General features: G+C 56.4%; 2 protein-coding genes across 2 annotated transcripts; one reads left to right on the top strand and one right to left on the bottom strand.

The window, feature by feature from the left end:
• Positions 1-287: 287 nt before the first annotated feature.
• On the bottom strand, positions 288-4,967 carry LOC137317337 (3-beta-hydroxysteroid-Delta(8),Delta(7)-isomerase-like). The gene is made up of 4 exons (XM_067980750.1): positions 4,660-4,967; positions 4,204-4,240; positions 3,290-3,420; positions 288-2,109 (listed from the first exon to the last, which is right to left on the bottom strand). The coding sequence occupies exons 1-4, from the start codon at positions 4,964-4,966 to the stop codon at positions 1,880-1,882; spliced, it is 705 nt and encodes a 234-aa protein (XP_067836851.1). The 5' UTR covers position 4,967; the 3' UTR covers positions 288-1,879.
• Positions 4,968-9,000: 4,033 nt separating this feature from the next.
• LOC137317339 (protein-serine O-palmitoleoyltransferase porcupine-like) lies at positions 9,001-21,189 on the top strand. The gene is made up of 11 exons (XM_067980752.1): positions 9,001-9,185; positions 10,934-11,093; positions 12,511-12,703; positions 13,597-13,640; positions 14,942-15,123; positions 15,632-15,762; positions 17,923-18,048; positions 19,417-19,517; positions 20,245-20,321; positions 20,759-20,822; positions 21,083-21,189. The coding sequence occupies exons 2-11, from the start codon at positions 10,958-10,960 to the stop codon at positions 21,187-21,189; spliced, it is 1,161 nt and encodes a 386-aa protein (XP_067836853.1). The 5' UTR covers positions 9,001-9,185; positions 10,934-10,957.
• The last annotated feature ends 1,506 nt before the right edge of the window (positions 21,190-22,695 follow it).

The raw sequence follows: 22,695 nt of genomic DNA, 5'->3' as shown, positions 1-22,695 counted from the left end.
TTCCTGTTTATAAATGTGGGTAAACCATTGTTAACATGCCCAGAAACCAGACAGAGCAGCTGCGAGAGAGAGTCGACAATCTCACCACAGAAATTAGCTACAAGAGACCATGGAATATTAGATCAACCCTCCCCCTTGAAGTTTGTGGGAGGGATGTTGTGCAACAATAGCGGGCATTTACAGCAGTTCCCTTAATTCAGGAGATGTCAGTGTGCCCATTAAATCATGTATGAATTTAGAGACACTCCCTTAACCATCAAGTCATCACATGCACAGTGCACAAGAGGTTTTTTTGTGGTCAGCATGTATAATTTATTAACATTAGATACATTCAGTACAAAGACCTTTATTTAATAAAATTAAAATATCAAAATCATAGAATGGTTACAGCACAGAAGAACTGTAAGATCTCATAAAAAGATTCAGCGCGCAGTGGTATGGTAATTTAGGAGAACTTTATTACAGCACTTCAGTCATCAACAAACTAACTAAAGTTTTGAATAGTATTCTCCATACAGTACACATACCATTGGCTTACTGATCTGAGTTGTAATGCGGTGATTGGTCCCCTGGGTTTTACAACAGACTTTAGCCGAAGCAAGAGGGTTCTGCACATACAAAGCTTGACTGCTGACGGTGGGTTCTCCCACTGCTACACATTGTGCAAATAGCCCAACATCAAGTCTAGCAACAATTAGCTTTATTATTACACATATCTCAGTCCCAGTGACAGCTAATAATTCTCTATTAAGAGAATTCAGCCCATCACACCCCTGCCAGCTCTTTGTAAGAGCAATCCAGTTAGTCCCATTCTCCCAGCAGAGCTTCAGAGACCATTAAAAATATCCGATTCCAGACAGCGAGTGACATGAGGATTCAAACACCACACCCCCACTGTACCCTTCAAGCTGCACGTTACAATGTGGGGACACTGATTTACGTACTACATCCCTCCTGAATAAGGTTCAGACTCTTGATGGGGTACGGCTACACCAGCACTGGCCGTCCCTCATTTCCTAATACTACCAGTACCCCACTGGGGCACAGGCACCATGCACCCTCCAGCATCCCACTGGGGCAGAGGTTCACTGGCAGCAGCCACCCTGGGGTACAGGTACATTGTAGTGGTTAGGTGACGCCAAGCTTGGGATATGGATTGTAGGAGGAAGGAGAAGAGCTCCATGTGTTGGAGATCCTGAGAAAGACTGAGTGTAGGAGACAACGTAAGGGGGGGGGGGGTCCTTAATCTCCACACAGCAAGGGGAGGACGAGGAGGGTAGGACGAGAGATGGAGCTTAGCAGGAACACGAGAGGAGAGTTCAGAGCCAGGCAGGCCTGCAGCACTACAAGGCACCGTCAGCGACCGGCCCGTATCGGAGTTTGGGGGTAGACCCAACAATGGGCAAATGGAGCCATGATCTAACTGAATGGCGGAACAGGCTGAACAGACTCCTCCTGGGAGGCTGCATTCATTCCGCTTGGCTCCAGTAAGCCTCCAGGTCAATGCCCCAACAGTTATGGGTAACGTGAGCTTGGCAAGCTTTGTGGGTTAGTTAGTTTGAATCGGTGGTGCCAATAGTGATGGATTTTTATGTGTGTCAGACGTCTGGCCGATCAGACGTAGGAGAGTTCAGAGGAGCACTGACCATGGTAGCATCGATGAGAGACTGGGCGCAGTACACCCCAACGAGTCAGTGTTGTTAACCTCAAAAGTGTGACTGGAGAGCCATCTTCTTGCTTAAGACAGGCTCCGTTGGGCAACCAAGGGTCAAAGGCCCAAGCCCAGACCATGGCCATTGGTCAAGGTATCGAGGGGCCCGTTATACCGCCAGGGCTGCAAGAGGAGGGAAGACGAGGCAGGCCCAGCCCCGTCCTCCTCTCACGTGGTCTTGGACTTGCCGCTGGGGCAGGGAGCCCCTCGATCGGCTGCTCGCTGCGCCTCGCTGAGGTTGGCCCAGGCGTCCAGGATCAGGGCGGCCGGGATGACGATCCAGAGCGAGTTCATGAAGATGAAGTAGAACCAGAAGTAGACGGGGTGTCCCAGCTCGCTGTGGCTGAAACCGTCCCGGTATTCAGTGTAAAAGTAGAGCACATCGCCATACAGCTGGCCTGCAGAGCAAGGACAATGGTTAAACACAGCCCAGGGCAAGTACAGCACGGGTTAGATAGAGTAAAGCTCCCTCTACACTGTCCCATCAAACACTCCCAGGGCAGGTACAGGGTTAGATACAGAGTAAAGCTCCCTCTACACTGTCCCATCAAACACTCCCAGGGCAGGTACAGGGTTAGATACAGAGTAAAGCTCCCTCTACACTGTCCCACCAAACACTCCCAGGGCAGGTACAGCACGGGTTAGATACAGAGTAAAGCTCCCTCTACACTGTCCCATCAAACACTCCCAGGGCAGGTACAGCACGGGTTAGATACAGAGTAAAGCTCCCTCTACACTGTCCCATCAAACACTCCCAGGGCAGGTACAGGATTAGATACAGAGTAAAGCTCCCTCTACACTGTCCCATCAAACACTCCCAGGGCAGGTACAGGGTTAGATACAGAGTAAAGCTCCCTCTACACTGTCCCATCAAACACTCCCAGGGCAGGTACAGCACGGGTTAGATACAGAGTAAAGCTCCCTCTACACTATCCCATCAAACACTCCCAGGGCAGGTACAGGGTTAGATACAGAGTAAAGCTCCCTCTACACTGTCCCATCAAACACTCCCGGGGCAGGTACAGGGTTAGATACAGAGTAAAGCTCCCTCTACACTCCCATCAAACACTCCCAGGGCAGGTACAGGGTTAGATACAGAGTAAAGCTCCCTCTACACTCCCATCAAACACTCCCAGGGCAGGTACAGGGTTAGATACAGAGTAAAGCTCCCCCTAAACTGTCCCATCAAACACTCCCAGGGCAGGTACAGGGTTAGATACAGAGTAAAGCTCCCTCTACACTCCCATCAAACACTCCCAGGGCAGGTACAGGGTTAGATACAGAGTAAAGCTCCCCCTAAACTGTCCCATCAAACACTCCCAGGGCAGGTACAGGGTTAGATACAGAGTAAAGCTCCCTCTACACTGTCCCATCAAACACTCCCGGGGCAGGTACAGCACGGGTTAGATACAGAGTAAAGCTCCCTCTACACTGTCCCATCAAACACTCCCTGCGACTGCCATTCCTGCAGTAACTTTGGAGCCGGATGGGAAAGATTGCAGATTCCTCCCCGAGGCGGGTCCAGGGTCAGAGCGGCAAACATCAACCCCGGTGCTGACTGAAACCTCCGGCCCTTACCGAGGGAGACGATGAGTTGCAGGACAAAACGGTACGGCTTATTCTGCAGGAAGGCCACGACAGTCCAGGCGCTCAGTGGGCCCCAGGTCCAGGCAGTGATGGTCTCCATGCACACGGTGAAGTTGTCGGCACTGCAGAGAGAGAGAGTGCGAGAGAAAAATCACTAAGAGCGGTTTGGGGCACTATTACCAAATCTTCCCCCACCTCCTCCTGGTCCTTGGGGGGGGGGGGGGGGGGGCCTGGAAGCCCACCCAGGTCCACGTTCACCCCTTAAACCACAACCTGCATTTATACAGCACCTTTAACATAGTGAAACATCCCCAAGGCACTTCACAGGAGTGTAAATCAGACAAAAAAAATCTGACACTGAGCCACATCAGGAGATATGCGGACAGGCGACCAAAAGCTTGGTCAAAGTGGTCGGTTTTAAGGAGTGTCTTAAAAAGGAGAGCGAGCGGAGAGGTTTAGGGAGGGAATTCCAGAGCTTAGGGCTGAGGCGGCTGAAGGCACGGCCTCCAATGGCGGAGCGATGGAAATCGGGGGATGGACAAGAGGCCAGAATTGGAGGAGCGCAGAGATCTGGGAGGGTTGTAGGGGCTGGAGGAGGTTACAGAGATAGGGAGGGGGGTGGAAAACAAGACTTGAAGAGGAGTCTCCCACCAGAGTGGGCAGCTCCCCCTCCTTTTCCCGAGAGAACGTTATTAGGGGGCGGCTCGATCCCAGATTCTGTACAGTGAGTGGAGGTACCCACTGAATTGGATGCAGCCGATCCAGTGACTCGACGCCATTTTGCACAGCGGCGAACCAGGTCGGCGCACTGACCAGTTCCGCCGACAGAGCGAGACTCTGCTCCTGCTGTCTGCGGGGAGAGCCACACCGCAAGCAGGGCGCGCGATGGGGCTCGAGTTACTCACGTGACATAGCGACTGTCTCCCTTGGCGTACTCCTTCCCTGCAGAAACAGAACGGGAGAATAACTGAACCCAGACTTCAAAATACCCAGGACGCAGTTATACTGCTCGTCTCGCAACAGCACGCCAACCCACGTTACCACCTATTTCACCCCAGGCTTCCCCCCGCAGTTGTCTCCTCTCATCCAACCCCACAGTCCCCCTTAAGCCTCAATATTCCCCACCTTCTCTCCCCCTCCGACCCCCAGTTGCCTCCTCTCTGCCCCAACCCCCTTCTGACCCCCAGTGCTACCCCACAACCCCTGTTACCCCCCCACTTCTGCCACCCCTGTTGCCCCCTTCCCACCCCCACTTCTGCCACCCCTATTGCCCCCTTCCCGCCCCCACTTCTGCTGACCCCCAGTGGCCCCCCCCGACCCCCAGTGGCACCCCCTCTGACCCCCAGTGGCCCCCCACTCACACAGCTGGGAGAGGAAGGCCTGGTCCCCGGGGATCTGCCGGTAGTACAGGCTGAACCAGCCCTCGATCACCCCGTGGATGAAGGCGCAGACGGCGAACCAGCAGACGGCGAGCCTGCGGCCGGCGCCCAGCCCCCGAACCCGGCCCGTCAGCAGCCAGGTACCGGCCAGCAGCGCCCCGGACACGGAGAAGAGAAAGGCCAGGATACTCCACATGGGCCTGTCGTTGCTGCGGTACCCGGGGAGCCTGAGCTCCCGCGGCCAGTAGGGGTGGGCCTCGCCCACCACAGCCGACCCTGAGCCTTCCATCACCGGCAGCGGGACTGAGAACTGAGCCGCTCCGCCCACTATTTATACCCAGCATGGGGAGAGGGCGGGCCCTAGACTGATTGGTAGCCGAATCCACCAATCAAATCTCCGCTTGGCATGATTGACGCTGCCCTTGACGAGTCGCGATGGGAGGGTCCGTCACACCCCACGTGTCACGGTGACGTCGGAGAGCGGCGGTTGCCGCTCGGCCCGCGCGCCACCCTCGTTCGATTCCGCTGATTGGCGCGGGAGCCTCGCATCATCCGAGGGTTGCTGTGGCAACGACCGGGGGGCGGGGCCAATCGCAACATGGTCAAACCCCCCCGTCCCCTCGGGCTCAAAGGGCAAAGGTGGTGGAGGGCAGCCCTTAGCCCCATCCCTGAAAGAGCTCTCCCCTCAATCCCCATTCCCCCCATCGCCCCCGTACCCTCTCCCTGAAAGAGCTCTCCCCTCAGTCCCCATTCCCCCCATCGCCCCCTGTACCCTCTCCCCTCAGTCCCCAGTCCCCCCATCGCCCCCCGTACCCTCTCCCTGAAAGAGCTCTCCCCTCAGTCCCCATTCCCCCCATCGCCCGCTGTACCCTCTCCCCTCAGTGCCCATTCCCCCCATCGCCCCCTGTACCCTCTCCCTGAAAGAGCTCTCCCCTCAGTCCCCATTCACCCCATCGCCCCCTGTACCCTCTCCCCTCAGTGCCCATTCCCCCCATCGCCCCCTGTACCCTCTCCCTGAAAGAGCTCTCCCCTCAGTCCCCATTCCCCTCATCGCCCCCTGTACCCTCTCCCTGAAAGAGCTCTCCCCTCAATCCCCATTCCCCCCATCGCCCCCTGTACCCTCTCCCTGAAAGAGCTCTCCCCTCAGTCCCCATTCCCCCCATCGCCCCCTGTACCCTCTCCCTGAAAGAGCTCTCCCCTCAGTCCCCATTCCCCTCATCGCCCCCTGTACCCTCTCCCTGAAAGAGCTCTCCCCTCAGTCCCCATTCCCCCCATCGCCCCCGTACCCTCTCCCTGAAAGAGCTCTCCCCTCAGTCCCCATTCCCCCCCTCGCCCCCTGTACCCTCTCCCTGAAAGAGCTCTCCCCTCAGTCGCTATTCCCCCCCCATCGCCCCCATACCCTCTCCCCTCAAGAGCTCTCCCCTCAGTTCCATTCCCCCCATTGCCCCCGTACCCTCTCCCCTCAAGAGCTCTCCCCTCAGTCCCATTCCCCCCATCGCCCCCTGTACCCTCTCCCCTCTCCCAGAAAGATCTCTCCCCTCAGTCCCCATTCCCTCCATCTCCCCCTATACCCTCTCCTCGAAAGATCTCTCCCCTCAGTCCCATTCCCCCCATCACCCCCTGTACTCTCTCCCTGAAAGATCTCTCCCCTCAGTCCCCATTCCCCCCATCGCCCCCTTTGCCCCTCCCTGAAAGAGCTCTCCCCTCAGTCCCCATTCCCCCCATCACCCCCTGTACCCTCTCCCTGAAAGAGCTCTCCCCTCAGTCCCCATTCCCCCCATCGCCCCCTGTACCCTCTCCCTGAAAGAGCTCTCCCCTCAGTCCCCAATCCCCCCCCATCGCCCCCTGTACCCTCTCCCCTCAGTCCCCGTTCCCCCCATCGCCCCCTGTACCCCCTCCCTGAAAGAGCTCTCCCCTCAGTCCCCATTCCCCCCCATCGCCCCTGTACCCTCACCCCTCAGTCCCCATTCCCATGTACTCCCTCCCTGAAAGAGCTCTCCTCTCAGTCCCCATTCACCCAATTGCCCGCTGTACCCCCTCCCTAAAAGAGCTCTCCCCTCAGTGCCCATCGCCCCCTGTACCCTCTCCCTGAAAGAGCTCTCCCCTCAGTCCCCATTCCCCTCATCGTCCTCTGTACCCTCTCCCTGAAAGAGCTCTCCCCTCAGTCCCCATTCCCCCCATCGCCCCCTTTGCCCTCTCCCTGAAAGTGCTCTCCCCTCAGTCCCCATTCCCCCCCTCGCCCCCTGTACCCTCTCCCTGAAAGAGCTCTCCCCTCAGTCCCCATTCCCCCCCTCGCCCCCTGTACCCTCTCCCTGAAAGAGCTCTCCCCTCAGTCCCATTCCCCCCATCGCCCCCGTACCCTCTCCCCTCAAGAGCTCTCCCCTCAGTCCCCATTCCCCCCATCGCCCCCGTACCCTCTCCCCTCAAGAGCTCTCCCCTCAGTCCCCATTCCCCCCATCGCCCCCTGTACCCCCTCCCTGAAAGAGCTCTCCCCTCAGTCCCCATTCCCCCCCATCGCCCCTGTACCCTCTCCCCTCAGTCCCCATTCCCCTGTACCCCCTCCCTGAAAGAGCTCTCCCCTCAGTGCCCATCGCCCCCTGTACCCTCTCCCTGAAAGAGCTCTCCCCTCAGTCCCCATTCCCCTCATCGTCCTCTGTACCCTCTCCCTGAAAGAGCTCTCCCCTCAGTCCCCATTCCCCCCATCGCCCCCTTTGCCCTCTCCCTGAAAGAGCTCTCCCCTCAGTCCCCATTCCCCCCCTCGCCCCCTGTACCCTCTCCCTGAAAGAGCTCTCCCCTCAGTCCCATTCCCCCCATCGCCCCCGTACCCTCTCCCCTCAAGAGCTCTCCCCTCAGTCCCATTCCCACCATTGCCCTCTACCTGAAAGAGCTCTCCCCACAGTCCACATTCCCTCCATCTCCCCTTATACCCTCTCCTCGAAAGATCTCTCCCCTCAGTCCCCATTCCCCCCCTCGCCCCTGTACCCTCTCCCTGATAGAGCTCTCCCCTCAGTCCCCATTCCCCCCATCGCCCCCTGTACCCTCTCCCCTCAGTCCCCATTCCCCCCATCGCCCCCTGAAAGAGCTCTCCCCTCAGTCCCATTGCCCCCTGTACCCTCTCCCTGAAAGAGCTCTCCCCTCAGTCCCATTCCCCCCATCGCCCCTGTACCCTCTCCCTGATAGAGCTCTCCCCTCAGTCCCCATTCCCCCCATCGCCCCCAGTACCCTCTCCCTGAAACAGCTCTCCCCTCAGTCCCATTCCCCCCATCGCCCCTGTACCCTCTCCCTGATAGAGCTCTCCCCTCAGTCCCATTCCCCCCATCGCCCCTGTACCCTCTCCCTGATAGAGCTCTCCCCTCAGTCCCCATTCCCCCCATCGCCCCCTGTACCCTCTCCCTGAAACAGCTCTCCCCTCAGTCCCATTGCCCCCTGTACCCCCTCCCTGAAAGAGCTCTCCCCTTAATCCCATTTCCCCCCATCTGGGTGAAAAAAATGTTCTCAGCTCCCCTCTAATCCTTCTACCAATTACTTTAAATCTATGCCCCCTGGTTATTGACCTCTCTGCTAAGGGAAATAGGTCCTTCCTATCCACTCTATCTAGGCCCCCTCATAATTTTGTACACCTCAATTAAATCTCCCCTCAGCCTCCTCTGTTCCAAAGAAAACAACCCCAGCCTATCCAATCTTTCCTCACAGCTAAAATTCTCCAGTCCTGGCAACGTCCTCGTAAATCTCCTCTGTACCCTCTCTAGTGCAATCACATCCTTCCTGTAATGTGGTGATAATGTGGTGAACAGAACTGTACGCAGCACTCAAGCTGTCGCCTAACCAATGTTTTATACAGTTCTAGCATAACCTCCCTGCTCTTGTAGTCTTTGCCTCGGCTAATAAAGGGAAGTCATAGAGTCATAGAGTCTAATAAAGGGAAGTATCCCGTATGCCTTCTTAACCACCTTATCTACCTGTCCTGTTACCTTCAGGGATCTGTGGACATGCCCTCCAAGGTCTCTCGCCATCCTCCCATTTATTGTGTACTCCCTTGCCTTGTTTGCCCTCCCCAAATGCATCAACCCACACTTTCCCCTGGATTGGATTGCATTTGACCGATGGCCCGAATGGCCTCCTCCTGCGCTGCAGGAGCCCACGGTGGGGAAGGGCGCGGGCGCGGGCGGGATGCGCATGCCCAGCAAATACAGACCGGGTCCGTGAGGGGCGCATGCCCAGCAAATACAGACCGGGTCCGTGAGCGGCGCATGCGTGTCAAAACACCCTCCCCCCCCCCCCCCCCAACCACAGGGGGCACCCAGCAACTGCGCCTGCGTCGCGACGCTCCGGCGGGCGCATGCGCGGCAGCGAGCCTCCCTGCCTTCTTGTTTTCGAGTCTTTTTTTTCTTTTTCCTTCGACCGGTTATAATGTCGGAGGTGAGACGGAGAATCGGGCCGAGTCTGAAGTGAGAGAGAGAGAGAGAGGGGGGGGAAAGAAAGAGACGCGACGCCGGCCGTTTGTTGAGGTAAAATCGAGCTGGGATCGGCGGCCCTGCGAGGGAAAGGCCTCGAGGAGCCCGTCCCCGGGGTTAATGTTAAGGTGGTCCCAGCCGGCCAAAAAAAAAAATAATCTCCATAGATTTCAGCCAAACCTCGCTAAAACAATCCCACTTGTTGGAAATAAGAAAATACTGCCAAAAAATCCCGGGGTTATGGGCAAAATGAAGCCAGTGGGCGCATTTGAGTGTAAAAAGTAATTGCAGAAAAGATTTTTTTCCCCCCCCTCCCCAAAAAAAATAAAATGCAATCTCTTCCCCAGAGATTGCAGTCTGCTCAAAAGCACCCACTGTGCAATCTAACCAAAGGCCCGGAGGAGAACTAGGGTTGCAGAAAATCAGAGGTCTGCTTAATTAAAGATGATGTGGAGATGCCGGTGATGGACTGGGGTTGACAATTGTAAACAATTTTACAACACCAAGTTATAGTCCAGCAATTTTATTTTAAATTCACAAGCTTTCGGAGATTTTCTCCTTCCTCAGGAAACATTTCTCCTTCCTCAGAAAACATTTACCTGAGGAAGGAGAAAATCTCCGAAAGCTTGTGAATTTAAAATAAAATTGCTGGACTATAACTTGGTGTTGTAAAATTGTTTATAATTAAAGATGGGGGTTGGTGCAGAGGCTTTGGGAATGAGAGCAGCTTCCCCACCAAGTGCAGAGATGCTGCTCTGTTTGCAGAGCTGGACAGGGGGCAGCTCGATCCCCCCCAGTCCACTGGTGGGGTGGGGGTGAGGGTGAGGCATCGGGCTGCTATAATTGGCCTCAGTGCCCCCCCGGGCTAGGGCGGAAATCAGCCAGGACTCCTCATCCTATTGGAAGAAGAGCAGGGGGAGTTCTCCCCGGGCTCCTGGGGCCAATGTTTATCCCTCAACCATCACTAAAAAACAGATGATCTGCTCATTTATCACATTGCTGTTTGTGGGATCTTGCTGTGCGCAGATTGTCTGCCGCGTTCCCCACATTACAACAGTGAGCACACTTCAACAGGGCTTTTCGCCACCTCAGGACGTCCCAAAGCCCTCCACGGCCAATGAGGTACTTTCGAAGTGTGGTCACTGTTGTAATGTGGCAGCCAATCTGCGCACAGCAAGATCCCACAAACAGTAATGGGGTAAATGAGCAGATCATCTGTTTTTTAGTGATGTTGGTTGAGGGATAAATATTGGCCCCAGGACCCCGGGGAGAACTCCCCCCTGATCTTCTTCCAATAGTGGCCGTGGGATCTTTTACATCCACCTGAGAGGGGCAGACGGGGCCTCGGTTTAATGTCTCAGCGGAAAGACGGCACCTCCGACAGTGCGGCGCTCCCTCGGTACCGACCCTCCGACGGCGCGGCGCTCCCTCAGTACCGACCCTCCGACGGCGCGGCGCTCCCTCAGTACCGACCCTCCGACGGCGCGGCGCTCCCTCAGTACCGACCCTCCGACGGCGCGGCGCTCCCTCAGTACCGACCCTCCGACGGCGCGGCGCTCCCTCAGTACCGACCCTCCGACGGCGCGGCGCTCCCTCAGTACCGACCCTCCGACGGCGCGGCGCTCCCTCAGTACCGACCCTCCGACGGCGCGGCGCTCCCTCAGTACCGACCCTCCGACGGCGCGGCGCTCCCTCAGCACCGGTTGTCACACCACATCTAGCGAGTTTGGTAAAATGGAAAGCGGACGCAGGATGTTGGGAGAGTGCGGCAGCGCTGACCGATCTGTGCCTCTCTCCCGCAGGTCCGATGACGCTGGAGGCTCGGCATGGCAGCACTGAGTCGACAGGAGTTCTTCCGGCAGCTGTCCAGAGGCTGCGTGCTCCCCACCGCCGAGCAGGGCTTCGAGCAGGTCTGGCAGCTTCTCCTCATCTGCCTCGGGTGTCGAGTCTTCTGGAGGCTGGGTGAGTGTCGTGACTGCGCTGGGCCCTTTATCGGAGCCTTGCTTGGCCCTACGGTGGGGGGGGGGGGGGGGGGGGGGCTCGTGAACTGCCCCCACCCCCAATCTTGCTGTAATGACGGAGAAGGATCTTAATGCTGTTTCACCCCCCGCCACCCCTCCCATCCCCAGCGCTCCTGAGGTCACCGACGACCCTCCTCTACCTCGCTTAAACGAGGCGCTCATCAAACGCCCGCCTGTGCCTTTCCGGCTATTCGACTGTAGGGGGCATCACACCCATTTGCTCGTCTTAAAGTCCGCAGGACGCACCCTCCGTCGGGGTTTGGGGGGGGGTCTCTGGATGTTGCTGAGGAAGTGTAACCTTGACTGATTCGTCCTCCCGAAACCCCCGCCCCCCGATCTTAAAATGAAAGAAAGACTTTGTATTCCCACAGCCCCTTTCACCACCTCAGGACGTCCCAAAGCGCTTCACAGCCAATGGAGTACTTTCGAAGTGTGGTCACCGTAGGGAAACGTGGCGGCCAATTTGCGCACAGCAAGATCCCACAAACAGTGATGTGATAATGACACAGATCATCTGTTTTTTAGTGATGTTAGTTGAGGGATAAATATTGGCCCCAGGACACCGGGGAGAACTCCCCCTGCTCTTCTTCCAATAGTGGCCGTGGGATCTTTTACGTCCCACCTGAGAGGGGCAGACGGGGCCTCGGTTTAACGTCTCATCCGAAAGACGGCACCTCCGACAGCGCGGCGCTCCCTCCGCACCGGGAGTGTCGGCCTGGATTATGGGGCTCAAGCCTCTGGAGTGGGGACTCGAACCCACGACTTTCTGTCTCTGTGGCGAGAGAGTGCTCCTCACTGAGCCAGGGCTGACACCTGGGACGCTGGCGTGAATTGCGAAAACCTCCCCGCCTGAAATCGGCTCCCTCAGCGCAAAGGTGGGGTGGAACCCCGGACCCTACACTTTGCATCTCCTCCCATGGTGAGGGGGTGACCTGATCGAGGTCTTCAAAATTATGAACGGTCGACGTAGAGACGATGTTTCCACTTGTGGGGGAGTCCCAAAACTCGGGGCCATAAATATAAGGTAGTCAGTAATAAATCCAATCGGGAATTCAGGAGAAACTTCTTTACCCAGAGAGTGGCGAGAATGTGGAACTCACTCCCACAGGGAGTGGTCGAGGCACAGATGCATTTAAGGGGAAGCTGGATGAGGGAGAAAGGAATAGAAGGATAGGGTGAGATGGAGTAGGGAGGGAGGAGGCTCGTGTGGAGAATAAACACCGGGATTGACCAGACGGGCTGTTCCTGCGGGCGAGACTTTGTTATTTAGACGGGTTGTAGTTATTAAAGAGCCCCTGCCTCCGTGTTGTAACGTTGATGTCTCTCCCTTCCCCTCACCCCCTCTTCCTCCCTCTCAGGTCTGCCCCAGTGGGTGAAGCACCTGAGCACGGTCACTGGTGGCTTTTACTGCCTCTACCACTTCTTCCAGCTGCAGATGGTGTGGGTGGTGCTGCTGAGCCTCATGTGCTATGTGGTTCTCTTCCTCTGCCGCCACTCGCGCTACAAAGGCGTCTTCTTGTCGGTGACGATCCTCATCTACCTCCTCATGGGGTGAGTCCGCGCACGTCCATCTCTGTTTCGGGCCGCGTTCCCGCCTCGCTCGTCCAGGTCTCGTCTGGGGAAACGCGCACAAAGGAAATCGCCTGCAACGTCCACGGATGTGTTCTATCCACAGGATGTCCTGCAGCAACTCGCCCAAGGCTTCTTCGACAGCACCCTCCAAACCCGTGGCCTCCACCACCTCGAAGGACAAGGGCAGCAGACGCCTCCAACATCACCTCCAAGTTCCCCGCCCCGAGTCTCTCCGCGCCATCCCTGACTTGGACGCACATCGGCCATTCCTTCGTGGTCGCTGGGTCACAATCCTGGAATTACCTCCCCAACGTCGCTTCCCCACAGGGGTTCAAGAAGAAGGCCCACCAGCCTCTTCTCAAGGGGCAACGAGGGACGGGCAATAAATGCCGGCCTTGCCAGCGACGCCCACATCCCGAGAATGCATTTTTGAAACAAAAACCATGCTTCCTGCTATCTGGATTTTGTTGGTCCCGTTTTCCTGTCAGCATTGCAAATTGCTATGTCAACAGTCACGGTGTAGTTGCAGGTTCCGGCCAGCAGGTGGCGCTGTGGAGTTGGCTCCTGAAGTGTCTCCGCTCCGGCCGCCATCTTGCATTCATCGATGGATTCTGGGCAACGCCGTGAGCCGTTTACTGACCCTAGTGACCTCCGTTTCGCTGGGGCTCCTTGGCGTCGTAATTGGTCGAGCATTGCCTTGATGTTGGGGGCGGAGGGGGGGGGGCAGCCACTCTCGCGTGGCGTGCGTGAACGTCAGGGATCAGCGAGGTCGCGGTTCAAGTGGGCGCCATGCCAGCATTGGGTGGGAGTGGGGCGGGGATTCGTGATTCTTGCCCGAGACTCACTAACGTTGTCGCTCTGCGTTTTAACAGGGAGATGCACATGGTGGACACCGTCAGCTGGCACAAGATGCGAGGTGAGGCTGGGTCGGCGCCCGATCTTTAGTTACCCGCCTGTGGCACGCAACTGCCCCTGAGCAAGGTCCGCTGTTTCTCTTGTCAGCCTGTGCGTGGCCTGGTCCGCTGGATTTTTAGGGAGTGTTCCCGTATTCTCGGGAGGGATAACGGGGCCCAAAATGTTCGATTCAGTCGTGACTTTCAAAAGGGAATTGGATAAATACTTGAAAAGGAGAAATGTTCAGGGCTGTGGGGAAAGAGCAGGGGGGGGAGTGAGACCAATTGGAGAGCTCTTTCAAAGAGCCAGCACAGATACGAATGGGCTGAATGGCCTCCTTCTGTGCTGTATGATTCTAAGATAAATATTTATTCAATTCCCTTTTGAAAGTTATTATTGAATCTGCTTCCACCGCCCTTTCAGGCAGCGCATTCCAGATCAGAACAACTCGCTGCGTAAAATAACATTCTCCTCATCTTCCCCCCCTCTGGATCTACTGCCAGTTACCTTAAATCTGTGTCCTCTGGTTACCGACCCTCCTGCCGCTGGAAACGGTTTCTCCCTCTCTGCTCTTATCAAAACCCTTCCATGTCGGGCAAACAGAGACTCTGCCTGTAGTTTAAATTGGAGACTCTTAAACCCGGGGATTGGTTGCTGCGACGCATCAAGACGCAGAGGTCGTCGATTTTAAAATAATTGGCTGAAGAACTAGAGGGGAAATGAGGAGAAATTTTTTCCCTCACACAGACCTGGAATTCACCGCCTGAAAGGGCAGTGGGAGCAGATTCCATAGGGACTTTCAAAAAGACAATTGGACGTGTACTTGAAGAGGAGTAATTGGCAGGGTTATGGGGAAAAAGCTGAGGAGTGGGATTAACTGGACAGCTTTTTCCAAAGAGCTGGCACAGGCACGACGGGCTGAATGGCCTCCTTCTGTGCTGTAAGATTCTATGACGTCGGCATGACTTTAACAACGACAAATTCTGTGTTTGCAACGACGGCCGTTTAAGACTGAGATGAGGAGGAATTTCTTCACTCAGAGGGTGGTGAATCTTTGAAATTCTCTACCCCCGAGGGCTGGGGATGCTCAGTCGTTGAGTACATTCAAGGCTGAGAGCGATAGATTTTTTGGGGTCTGTGGGGATCGGGCGGGAAAGTGGAGTTGAGGTCGAAGATCAGCCATGATCTGATTGAATGGCGGAGCAGGCTCGAAGGGGCCGAGTGGCCTCCTCCTGCTCCTATTTCCCGTGTTCTTAACGCATCTGCAATCTTATCCCCTTTTTGTTTTTTTTTGCTTCCCCTTCTCCCCTTGAACTGCTGCAGGAGCGCAGATGATTGTCGCCATGAAGGCCATCTCGTTGGGGTTTGACCTGGACCAGGGTTCAGTCGGCGCCATGCCCTCTCCGGCCGAGTTTATGGGGTACATTTACTTTGTGGGAACGGTGATCTTCGGACCATGGATTAGCTTCAATACTTACCTGCTGGCAGTGGAGAGCAAGAAGATGGTGAGTGTGTTGGGCTGAGAAGGGGCCACCAGCTCCCTCCTGTTAATCTCCCCCACCCGTCTCCTCTGCTGTTGGCTGTTGGACGCCAAGATTCTTTCTCGCACTCGTTCTCGGCGCAAAAGTCAGCCTTCGCGTGCCACCCCGTGATTCCTGCGAACCAAAACTTGATCGTGGGGCAAAGTATCTGGGTGAACAGTGAACCCTTTTTAACCACTGAGATAGGCACTGGAAATAGTACAAATCTTGGGGAGCGGGGGATAAAACCCACTGTCAGGTGGTTTGCTCAGGCTAAGGACTAATTGGTATTTATTTAGAAGTAAGATTAAACAGAAGCAAAAAAACAACAGAACAGCGGATTTAGTTAGATTACAGTACTTTATTCCATCTGTTTAAAAGTAAAACAGAGTTCCCAAGTCTTAGCAGCTCTCTCTCGTAACTTGTGCATCCGTGATGATCTCTTCTACCCCTGGTTCAGAAGTACGTTTCTCTCTCTTCCCCCCCTCTGTAGAGCTTTGCCTGGTTCACCAAGGTTTCCCTGAGTATGGTGAAAAGCCTCGTCTGCCTCGTCGTCTCCACCTGTGTCGCCCCTTACCTCTTCCCCTACTTCATCCCTGTGTACGGGGACAAGCTCCTGAAAAGGTGAGTCGCGCGTGTTTGCCCGTCGACAATCTCCGCTCGGAGTAAAAGTCCGAATGACATTTTTTGTCTTAAAAAGCTCCTCGTGTGTTTGAGGACAGAAAAGTTTTTAGGGTCAAGCAAAGAGGGCCAACCGACCTGCCCCTTTCTCTGCCTCACGTAACCCGCCTTCTCACCGTGTCCCTCTCTCTCCCTACCCATCAAGTCCGGCAATGCCTCCATTTTTAAAATTCTCATCCTCCTTTTTCAAACCCTCCATGGCCCTCGCGCCCCCCCCCCCCCCCCTCCCTATCTCTGTAACCTCCTCCAGCCCCTACGACCCTCCCAGATCTCTGCGCTCCTCCAATTCCGGCCTCTTGCGCATCCCCCGATTTCCGTCGCTCCGCCATTGGCGGCCGTGCCTTCAGCCGCCTCGGCCCGACCCTCCCTAAACCTCTCCTCCTTTTAAGACGCTCCTTAAAACCTCCCTCTTTGACCAAGCTTTCGGTCACCTGTCCGAATATCTCCTTACGTGGCTCGGTGTCTGATTTTTGTCTGATTTCACTCCCGTGAAGCGCCTCGGGACGTTAAAGGCGCTATATAAATGCAGGTGGTTGTTGTTCTGCTCGAGTTCTGGCCCGACCTAGGTAGCAGCATGACTGAGGTGCCCAGAGGAGTGAGATGAGGGCCCATCTCTGCTCCCCCATGTGCATTTTGCCCTCCCAACTGCTGGTACTGTGCTGCTTGCTCCAGGGTGAGGGCAGAAAAAACCTGGCCTCCAGGGTGAGGGCAGAAAAAACCTGGCCTCCAGGGTGAGGGCAGAAAAAACCTGGCCTCCAGGGTGAGGGCAGAAAAAACCTGGCCTCCAGGGTGAGGGCAGAAAAAGTGGCCAAACCTCAGGGAAAGCGTCTTCCCCCAATTCCCTGAAACGGTCAAGCAAACTACATGATAACCAGCAACATCACTAGACGATCTTAACCGACCCCTCTCCTCCGATATTCTCCTCCCTCCGCACCTTGCCGAGCCCCCGTCTCTCCTAACCTTTGAGCAAAAACTTGCGAGTCGCTCTTAACTTTGCCCTTTCTCTCTCTTTTCTGAACGCTGCGTCCTCGAACAGGAAGAAAAGGAAAATCAGGTAAAATGGCCGCCCGTCAGCCATTTTAAATGCTTGGGTGCGAATACAAGTCGTCTCTGGCGGGAAAGGTCGGGGCGGGAGGCTCCGTTCTCCCCGTGTCCCCTTCCCTTCCAAACCCCCCCGGCTCACCCTGGGCACCGTTCCTCCAGCAAGCGTCCCTTAACCAAGTGGGCCTCCTAGGCAGCGAGTGTCGACGGTCTTTTTTGTAAACTGTCCAGCGTACACGCACAAACGCCCCTCGCCAGCGGGCACCGGGCGCAGGAATGGTGGCGCGCTTTTTATTTTGCTGTGGCTAACTTGGCACAGGCCGGGCACGGCTCAGTGCCACACCGGGCGGTTTCCAGCTCAATGTTTTTGGAAAAAACACCCCTCCCCCCCCCAGCTCCCGAATTACATCCACGTACCTCCGCCATTTCCAATCTTTGCTTTCCTCTTTTGGGCACTCAGAAGTCAGCCTGGGGTCCCTTCGAGACCCAGTTGTGGACGAGGGCAATGGGAGGACGGGAGAGGGTAAATTACTCTCAAAATGTTGACACTTGTGCCTTAATAGCTTTGTCTCTCTCTCTCTCTCTCTCTCTCCTGCGCCTTCTCAGAGGGTCTGTTGTCAGGTAGGTGTGTGTTTGTTTCTTGTTCCTCTTAACGTAGGCTCTGTCTCACGGGATTGCCTTTTTAAACACAAGGTAAAGCACGTTGGGACGTCCCAAGGCCATGAAAAGCACTGTGTTAATGCAATTCGTTCATTCCTCCCTCCTTCCTCCCTTCCCTCCCATCCTTCCTCCCTTCCCTCCCTCAGCGAGGGGAGCTACTTCTTGCGCTGGCAGCGTGCGTTCATCTCGTCGCTGCTGGGGGGCCAACAGAGACCTGTTGGGCCGAACGGCCTGTTTCCGTGCTGTAAAGTCCCCTGTAATTCGACGCGACTAGTTCCTTGTGCCCCAGAGGGTTAACGAGCGGGCGTGATGGGGTCGTCGGCTTATAACCGTCTCCGCCCCGACCGCGCTGGTGCAGCTCGCGCATCGCCCGCTGACGTCCTGCCCGCCCTTCGCCCGCAGGTGGTTACGAGCCTACGAGAGCGCCGTCTCCTTCCACTTCAGCAACTACTTCGTGGGCTTCCTGTCTGAGACCACGGCCACGCTGGCGGGAAGCGGCTACACGGAGGAGAAGGACAATGTCAGATGGTAGGTGTGCCTCAAGTAGGGGGCGTGGGGGAAATTCTGCTTCTGCTCGGAGTCAGCCAGGGCTCGGTGGGTGTCACTCTCCCCTCTGGGTCAGAGACTGAGCCCCATAATCCAGGCCGTCACTCCCAGTGCAGTACCGAGGGAGCGTCGCGCTGTCGGAGGGTCAGTACCGAGGGAGCGCCGCGCTGTCGGAGGGTCAGTACCGAGGGAGCGCCGCGCTGTCGGAGGGTCAGTACCGAGGGAGCGCCGCGCTGTCGGAGGGTCAGTACCGAGGGAGCGCCGCGCTGTCGGAGGGTCAGTACCGAGGGAGCGCCGCGCTGTCGGAGCTGCCGTCTTTCGGATGAGACGTTAAACCGAGGCCCCGTCTGCCCCCTCGGGTGGACATAAAAGATCCCACGGCCGCTATTGGAAGGAGGGCAGGGGGGACAGTTCTCCCCTGGCGTCCTGGGGGCCGATATTGGGTCAACCCAAAAAAAAAAACCCCAGATTAACTGGTCATCCGTCGTCATTGCTGTTTGTGGGATCTTGCTGTGCGCAGAATGGCTGCTTGGCTCGTCCACTTGGACGGGAGGAGGCTCGGTATCTTTCCACATCGATTGGGGAAGATGAGGTGACAGTGGCGAGAATCTGAGCCAGGACACACTCCCCAGCGGAACTCCTCTCTTTCCCCCTCCCCCCAAATCGGACTGATGTCGCTCTGTTTCAACTAAGCTCGAGAAAAAGCAATCCCAGCGAAGCAGGGGGCTTGCGAGAACGTGGAGCTCAGCTTCCCCCAGAAAGACTGGAATCTGTTGCGTTGTTTCAAAGACCTGGGAACGGAGGAGATCGTGGGAGGGGGGGGGCGGGGGAGAAAGAGGAAGGAATTGGGATCGGGGGGTGGGGGTCGAGCCGCTGGAGCCCACGGCAGCGGAGGAGCAGGTAGAGTGAGCTGTGGAACTGTCATGTGGAACTATTTACCTTTGGTACTCCTTTTTATATGTGTGTTCTTTCTGGGGTTGTGGGCGTCGCTGGCGAGGCCGGCATTTATCGCCCATCCCTAGTTGCCCCTTGAGAAGGTGGTGGTGAGCCGCCGCCTTGAACCGCTGCAGTCCGCGTGGTGACGGTTCTCCCACAGTTCCGTTCCAGGATTTTGACCCAGCGACGATGAAGGAACGGCCGATATATTTCCAAGTCGGGGCGGTGTGTGACTCGGAGGGGGGACGTGCAGGTGGTGTTGTTCCCATGTGCCTGCTGCCCTTGTCCTTCCAGGTGGCGGGTTTGGGAGGTGCTGTCGATGAAGACTCGGAGACGTTGAAGAGGGGGAGTGCGTACAGAAGTGCCTCCTGCCCCGCACTGCTTGACCCCTGTTTTTCTGTCTGCTATGCTCAGGGACCTGGTGGTCTCGAGACCCTGGAACGTGGAGCTGCCTCGCTCGATGGTCGAGGTGGTGACCAGTTGGAACGTGCCGATGTCTCGCTGGCTGAACTGGTGTACGTACCAATTACCTTTCCCCCCTCCCCGTTATTTCCCTCCTGAGCCCCGCACGCTCTCCCTCACCGCGTTGAAATAATTTATCTCGTGCTCTTCGCCCACCCGTTCCCAGGACCTCCTCTCTCTCCCCCCCCACCCCCCCCTTTCAAGTCTTCCCTTCCTCCTAATCTTTATCACGTCTCCTCTTTCCTGGTGCTTTCTGCCTCGGTGGGATCTGTAGGACTAATCTGTGCGTTTTTACAGAGCAATACGTAATTACGGCTAAACCACACAAGGCAATCAGGAATATGTGCTCGCAAACCCTATCATTCATCACAGTCACGCTCCTGAGTTCAGGAAGGGCTAAGATAGGATGCTGAGATAGCATTGGAACCGGGAAGATAGCATTAAAACTCACCAAGAATTAGACAAGGTGCTGGTTTGCTGAAACACTAAAGGAGGGACACAAAGCAAAACTCAGTTCGGAGCTCCATCTCCCTTCAAGGAGAGGTACGGTGAGCAGCCTGGACAGTAATCTCGCGATTCCCGGGGAGTCCTTTACACGTGAGTTTTCTAGATGCAGGGCCACGCGCGCTTCTCTGTACGGAGTCTTAAGATGAGCGTTTCGGAAACGGTGACAAATGTGGCTGGTCGTCGGGCGCGTCACTGCCGCGAGCCTCCGCCAGTCCGCCGTTAAAAGGATAACGACTGTGTCCCGTTTGCTAACGGCCTTTTTCCCTTCTCCAGATGTGTTTAAAAGCGCCCTGAGCCTGGGGACGTTCCCGGCCATCCTGGTCACTTACGCCGCCAGCGCGTTGCTGCACGTGAGTATCGTCTCTGCCCGTCCCCGCTTGGCGCCGAGGGAAATGGATCCCAAAGGCCCGAGCCATCTCCTCTCCTCTCTCTCTCTCTCTCTCTCTCTCTTTCCCTCCCCTCTCCACCTGCAGGATTCACTTGTAACCTTTATCACCGAGGCACACAAACAATGACGGAGAGGAACAAGACGTTGCGTCATCCGTCCAGTCTGTCCCAGCTCGAATTGAATTGCCCGCCTCGCGTGTCAAACGCGACTCCTTTGCAATTGAATTCCTTGCTAGCTGCGAACGGCTTCGCTCCGTTAGCCCGACATAAGTAAGTGGAGAGGGAGGGCTTTCCTCGTGGCGAGGGTTTCGATTTGTTACGTCTCCGCACTCCCACCCTTCCCCCCCCCCCGTTACCCCAACACCGATGGGATTTACTGACCAGCCTTGTTTCCTCGCAGGGTCTCAGTTTGCACCTGGGTGCAGTCCTCTTCTCTCTTGGATTCATCACCTACGTGGAACACGGTAAGCCCCGATTTTCAAAGCTCCACCTTCAGCCGCCTCGGCCCTAAGCTCTGGAATTCCCTCCCTGAACCTCTCCGCCTCTCTCTCTCTCTCTCTCCCTCCTCCTTTAAAACCTCCCCCTCTTTGACCAAGCTTTCGGTCACCTGTCCTAACATCTCCTCCTGTGGCTCGGTGTGGAATTTCTTGTCTGGTTTACCTTCCTGCGCGGCGCCTCGGGGCGTTGACTGCACTATATCAATGCAGGTTGTTGTTTCCCACAGTGCTGAGAAAGAAGCTGGCCGCCATCTTTAGCGCCTGCGTCCTCTCGCGGAGATGCCCGGCCACGTGCACGCACCGCAATAAAACGGTGAGCGCCTCGGGACTGTAACTGGAGCCTTCCGCGGATTTGTGGCTAATTAAACGGTGGGTGGGTTGTTGTTTGGGGGAGTGGGAGTGGGAGGGGGAGGACCGAGGATGAGCAGTTGGGAGGGAGGGAGAGAGGGGGGGGGGTTTATTTTAACCGGTCTGTGGGACGCCGCAGGTTGAAATTGCGTCCGTGAAACTGAACGGAACGCACGAGCGAGGCTTGCACGGCCATGCGACGACAGATTGGGTCATGAACTGGTCTGGAAGGTGCATGAAGAATGGGCATGAGGTATCAGATGGCACGTGGGAGTCTGCGCCCGTGGGGAGCCGCGCCCCGGCGGGAGTCTGCGCCCGCGGGGAGCCGCGCCCCGGCGGGAGCCTGCGCCCGCGGGGAGCCTGCGCCCCGGCGGGAGCCTGCGCCCGCGGGGAGCCTGCGCCCCGGCGGGAGCCTGCGCCCCGGCGGGAGCCTGCGCCCGCGGGGAGCCGCGCCCCGGCGGGAGCCTGCGCCGCGGGGAGCGCGCCCCGGCGGGAGCCTGCGCCCGCGGGGAGCCGCGCCCCGGCGGGAGTCGGTGTTTTCAAGGGAATCATTGAAAGATGTGGTTTTTTTACAGCTGGGGAAGATGGTTTCAAATTACTCCAAAGTGCGTGTCGACCGGGGGAGTGGGAGCATTGGGTCTGAGCTCATCAATTCTAAATTTAAAACCCTCTGTCTGTTCTCTCCCTCTCTCTCGCTTTCTCTCTCTTTCCCCTTCTCTCTTTCCCCTTCTCTCTCTTTCCCCTTCTCTCTCTCTCTTCCCTTCTCTCTCTCTCTTCCCTTCTCTCTCTCTCTTTCCCCTTCTCTCTCTCTCTTTCCCCTTCTCTCTCTCTCTTTCCCCTTCTCTCTCTCTCTTTCCCCTTCTCTCTCTCTTTCCCCTTCTCTCTCTCTCTTTCCCCCTTCTCTCTCTCTCTCTCTCTTTCCCCTTCTCTCTCTCTCTCTCTTTCCCCCTTCTCTCTCTCTCTCTCTTTCCCCCTTCTCTCTCTCTCTCTCTTTCCCCCTTCTCTCTCTCTCTCTTTCCCCCTTCTCTCTCTCTCTCTTTCCACCTCTCTCTCTCTTTCCCCCTTCTCTCTCTTTCCCCCTTCTCTCTCTTTCCCCCTTCTCTCTCTTTCCCCCTTCTCTCTCTTTCCCCCTTCTCTCTCTTTCCCCCTTCTCTCTCTTTCCCCCTTCTCTCTCTTTCCCCCTTCTCTCTCTTTCCCCTTCTCTCTCTTTCCCCCTTCTCTCTCTTTCCCCCTTCTCTCTCTTTCCCCCTTCTCTCTCTTTCCCCTTCTCTCTCTCTTTCCCCCTTCTCTCTCTTTCCCCCTTCTCTCTCTTTCCCCCTTCTCTCTCTTTCCCCTTCTCTCTCTTTCCCGCTTCTCTCTCATTCCCCCTTCTCTCTCTTTCCCCTTCTCTCTCTCTCTTTCCCCCTTCTCTCTCTTTCCCCCTTCTCTCTCTTTCCCCCTTCTCTCTCTTTCCCCCTTCTCTCTCTTTCCCCTTCTCTCTCTTTCCCCTTCA

The sequence above is a fragment of the Heptranchias perlo genome, unplaced genomic scaffold (assembly GCF_035084215.1).
Source record: "Heptranchias perlo isolate sHepPer1 unplaced genomic scaffold, sHepPer1.hap1 HAP1_SCAFFOLD_613, whole genome shotgun sequence".
NCBI classification, from domain to species: domain Eukaryota; kingdom Metazoa; phylum Chordata; class Chondrichthyes; order Hexanchiformes; family Hexanchidae; genus Heptranchias; species Heptranchias perlo.
Note: the sequence above shows the minus strand (reverse complement) of the source record. Positions and strands in the feature narration are given on the sequence as shown.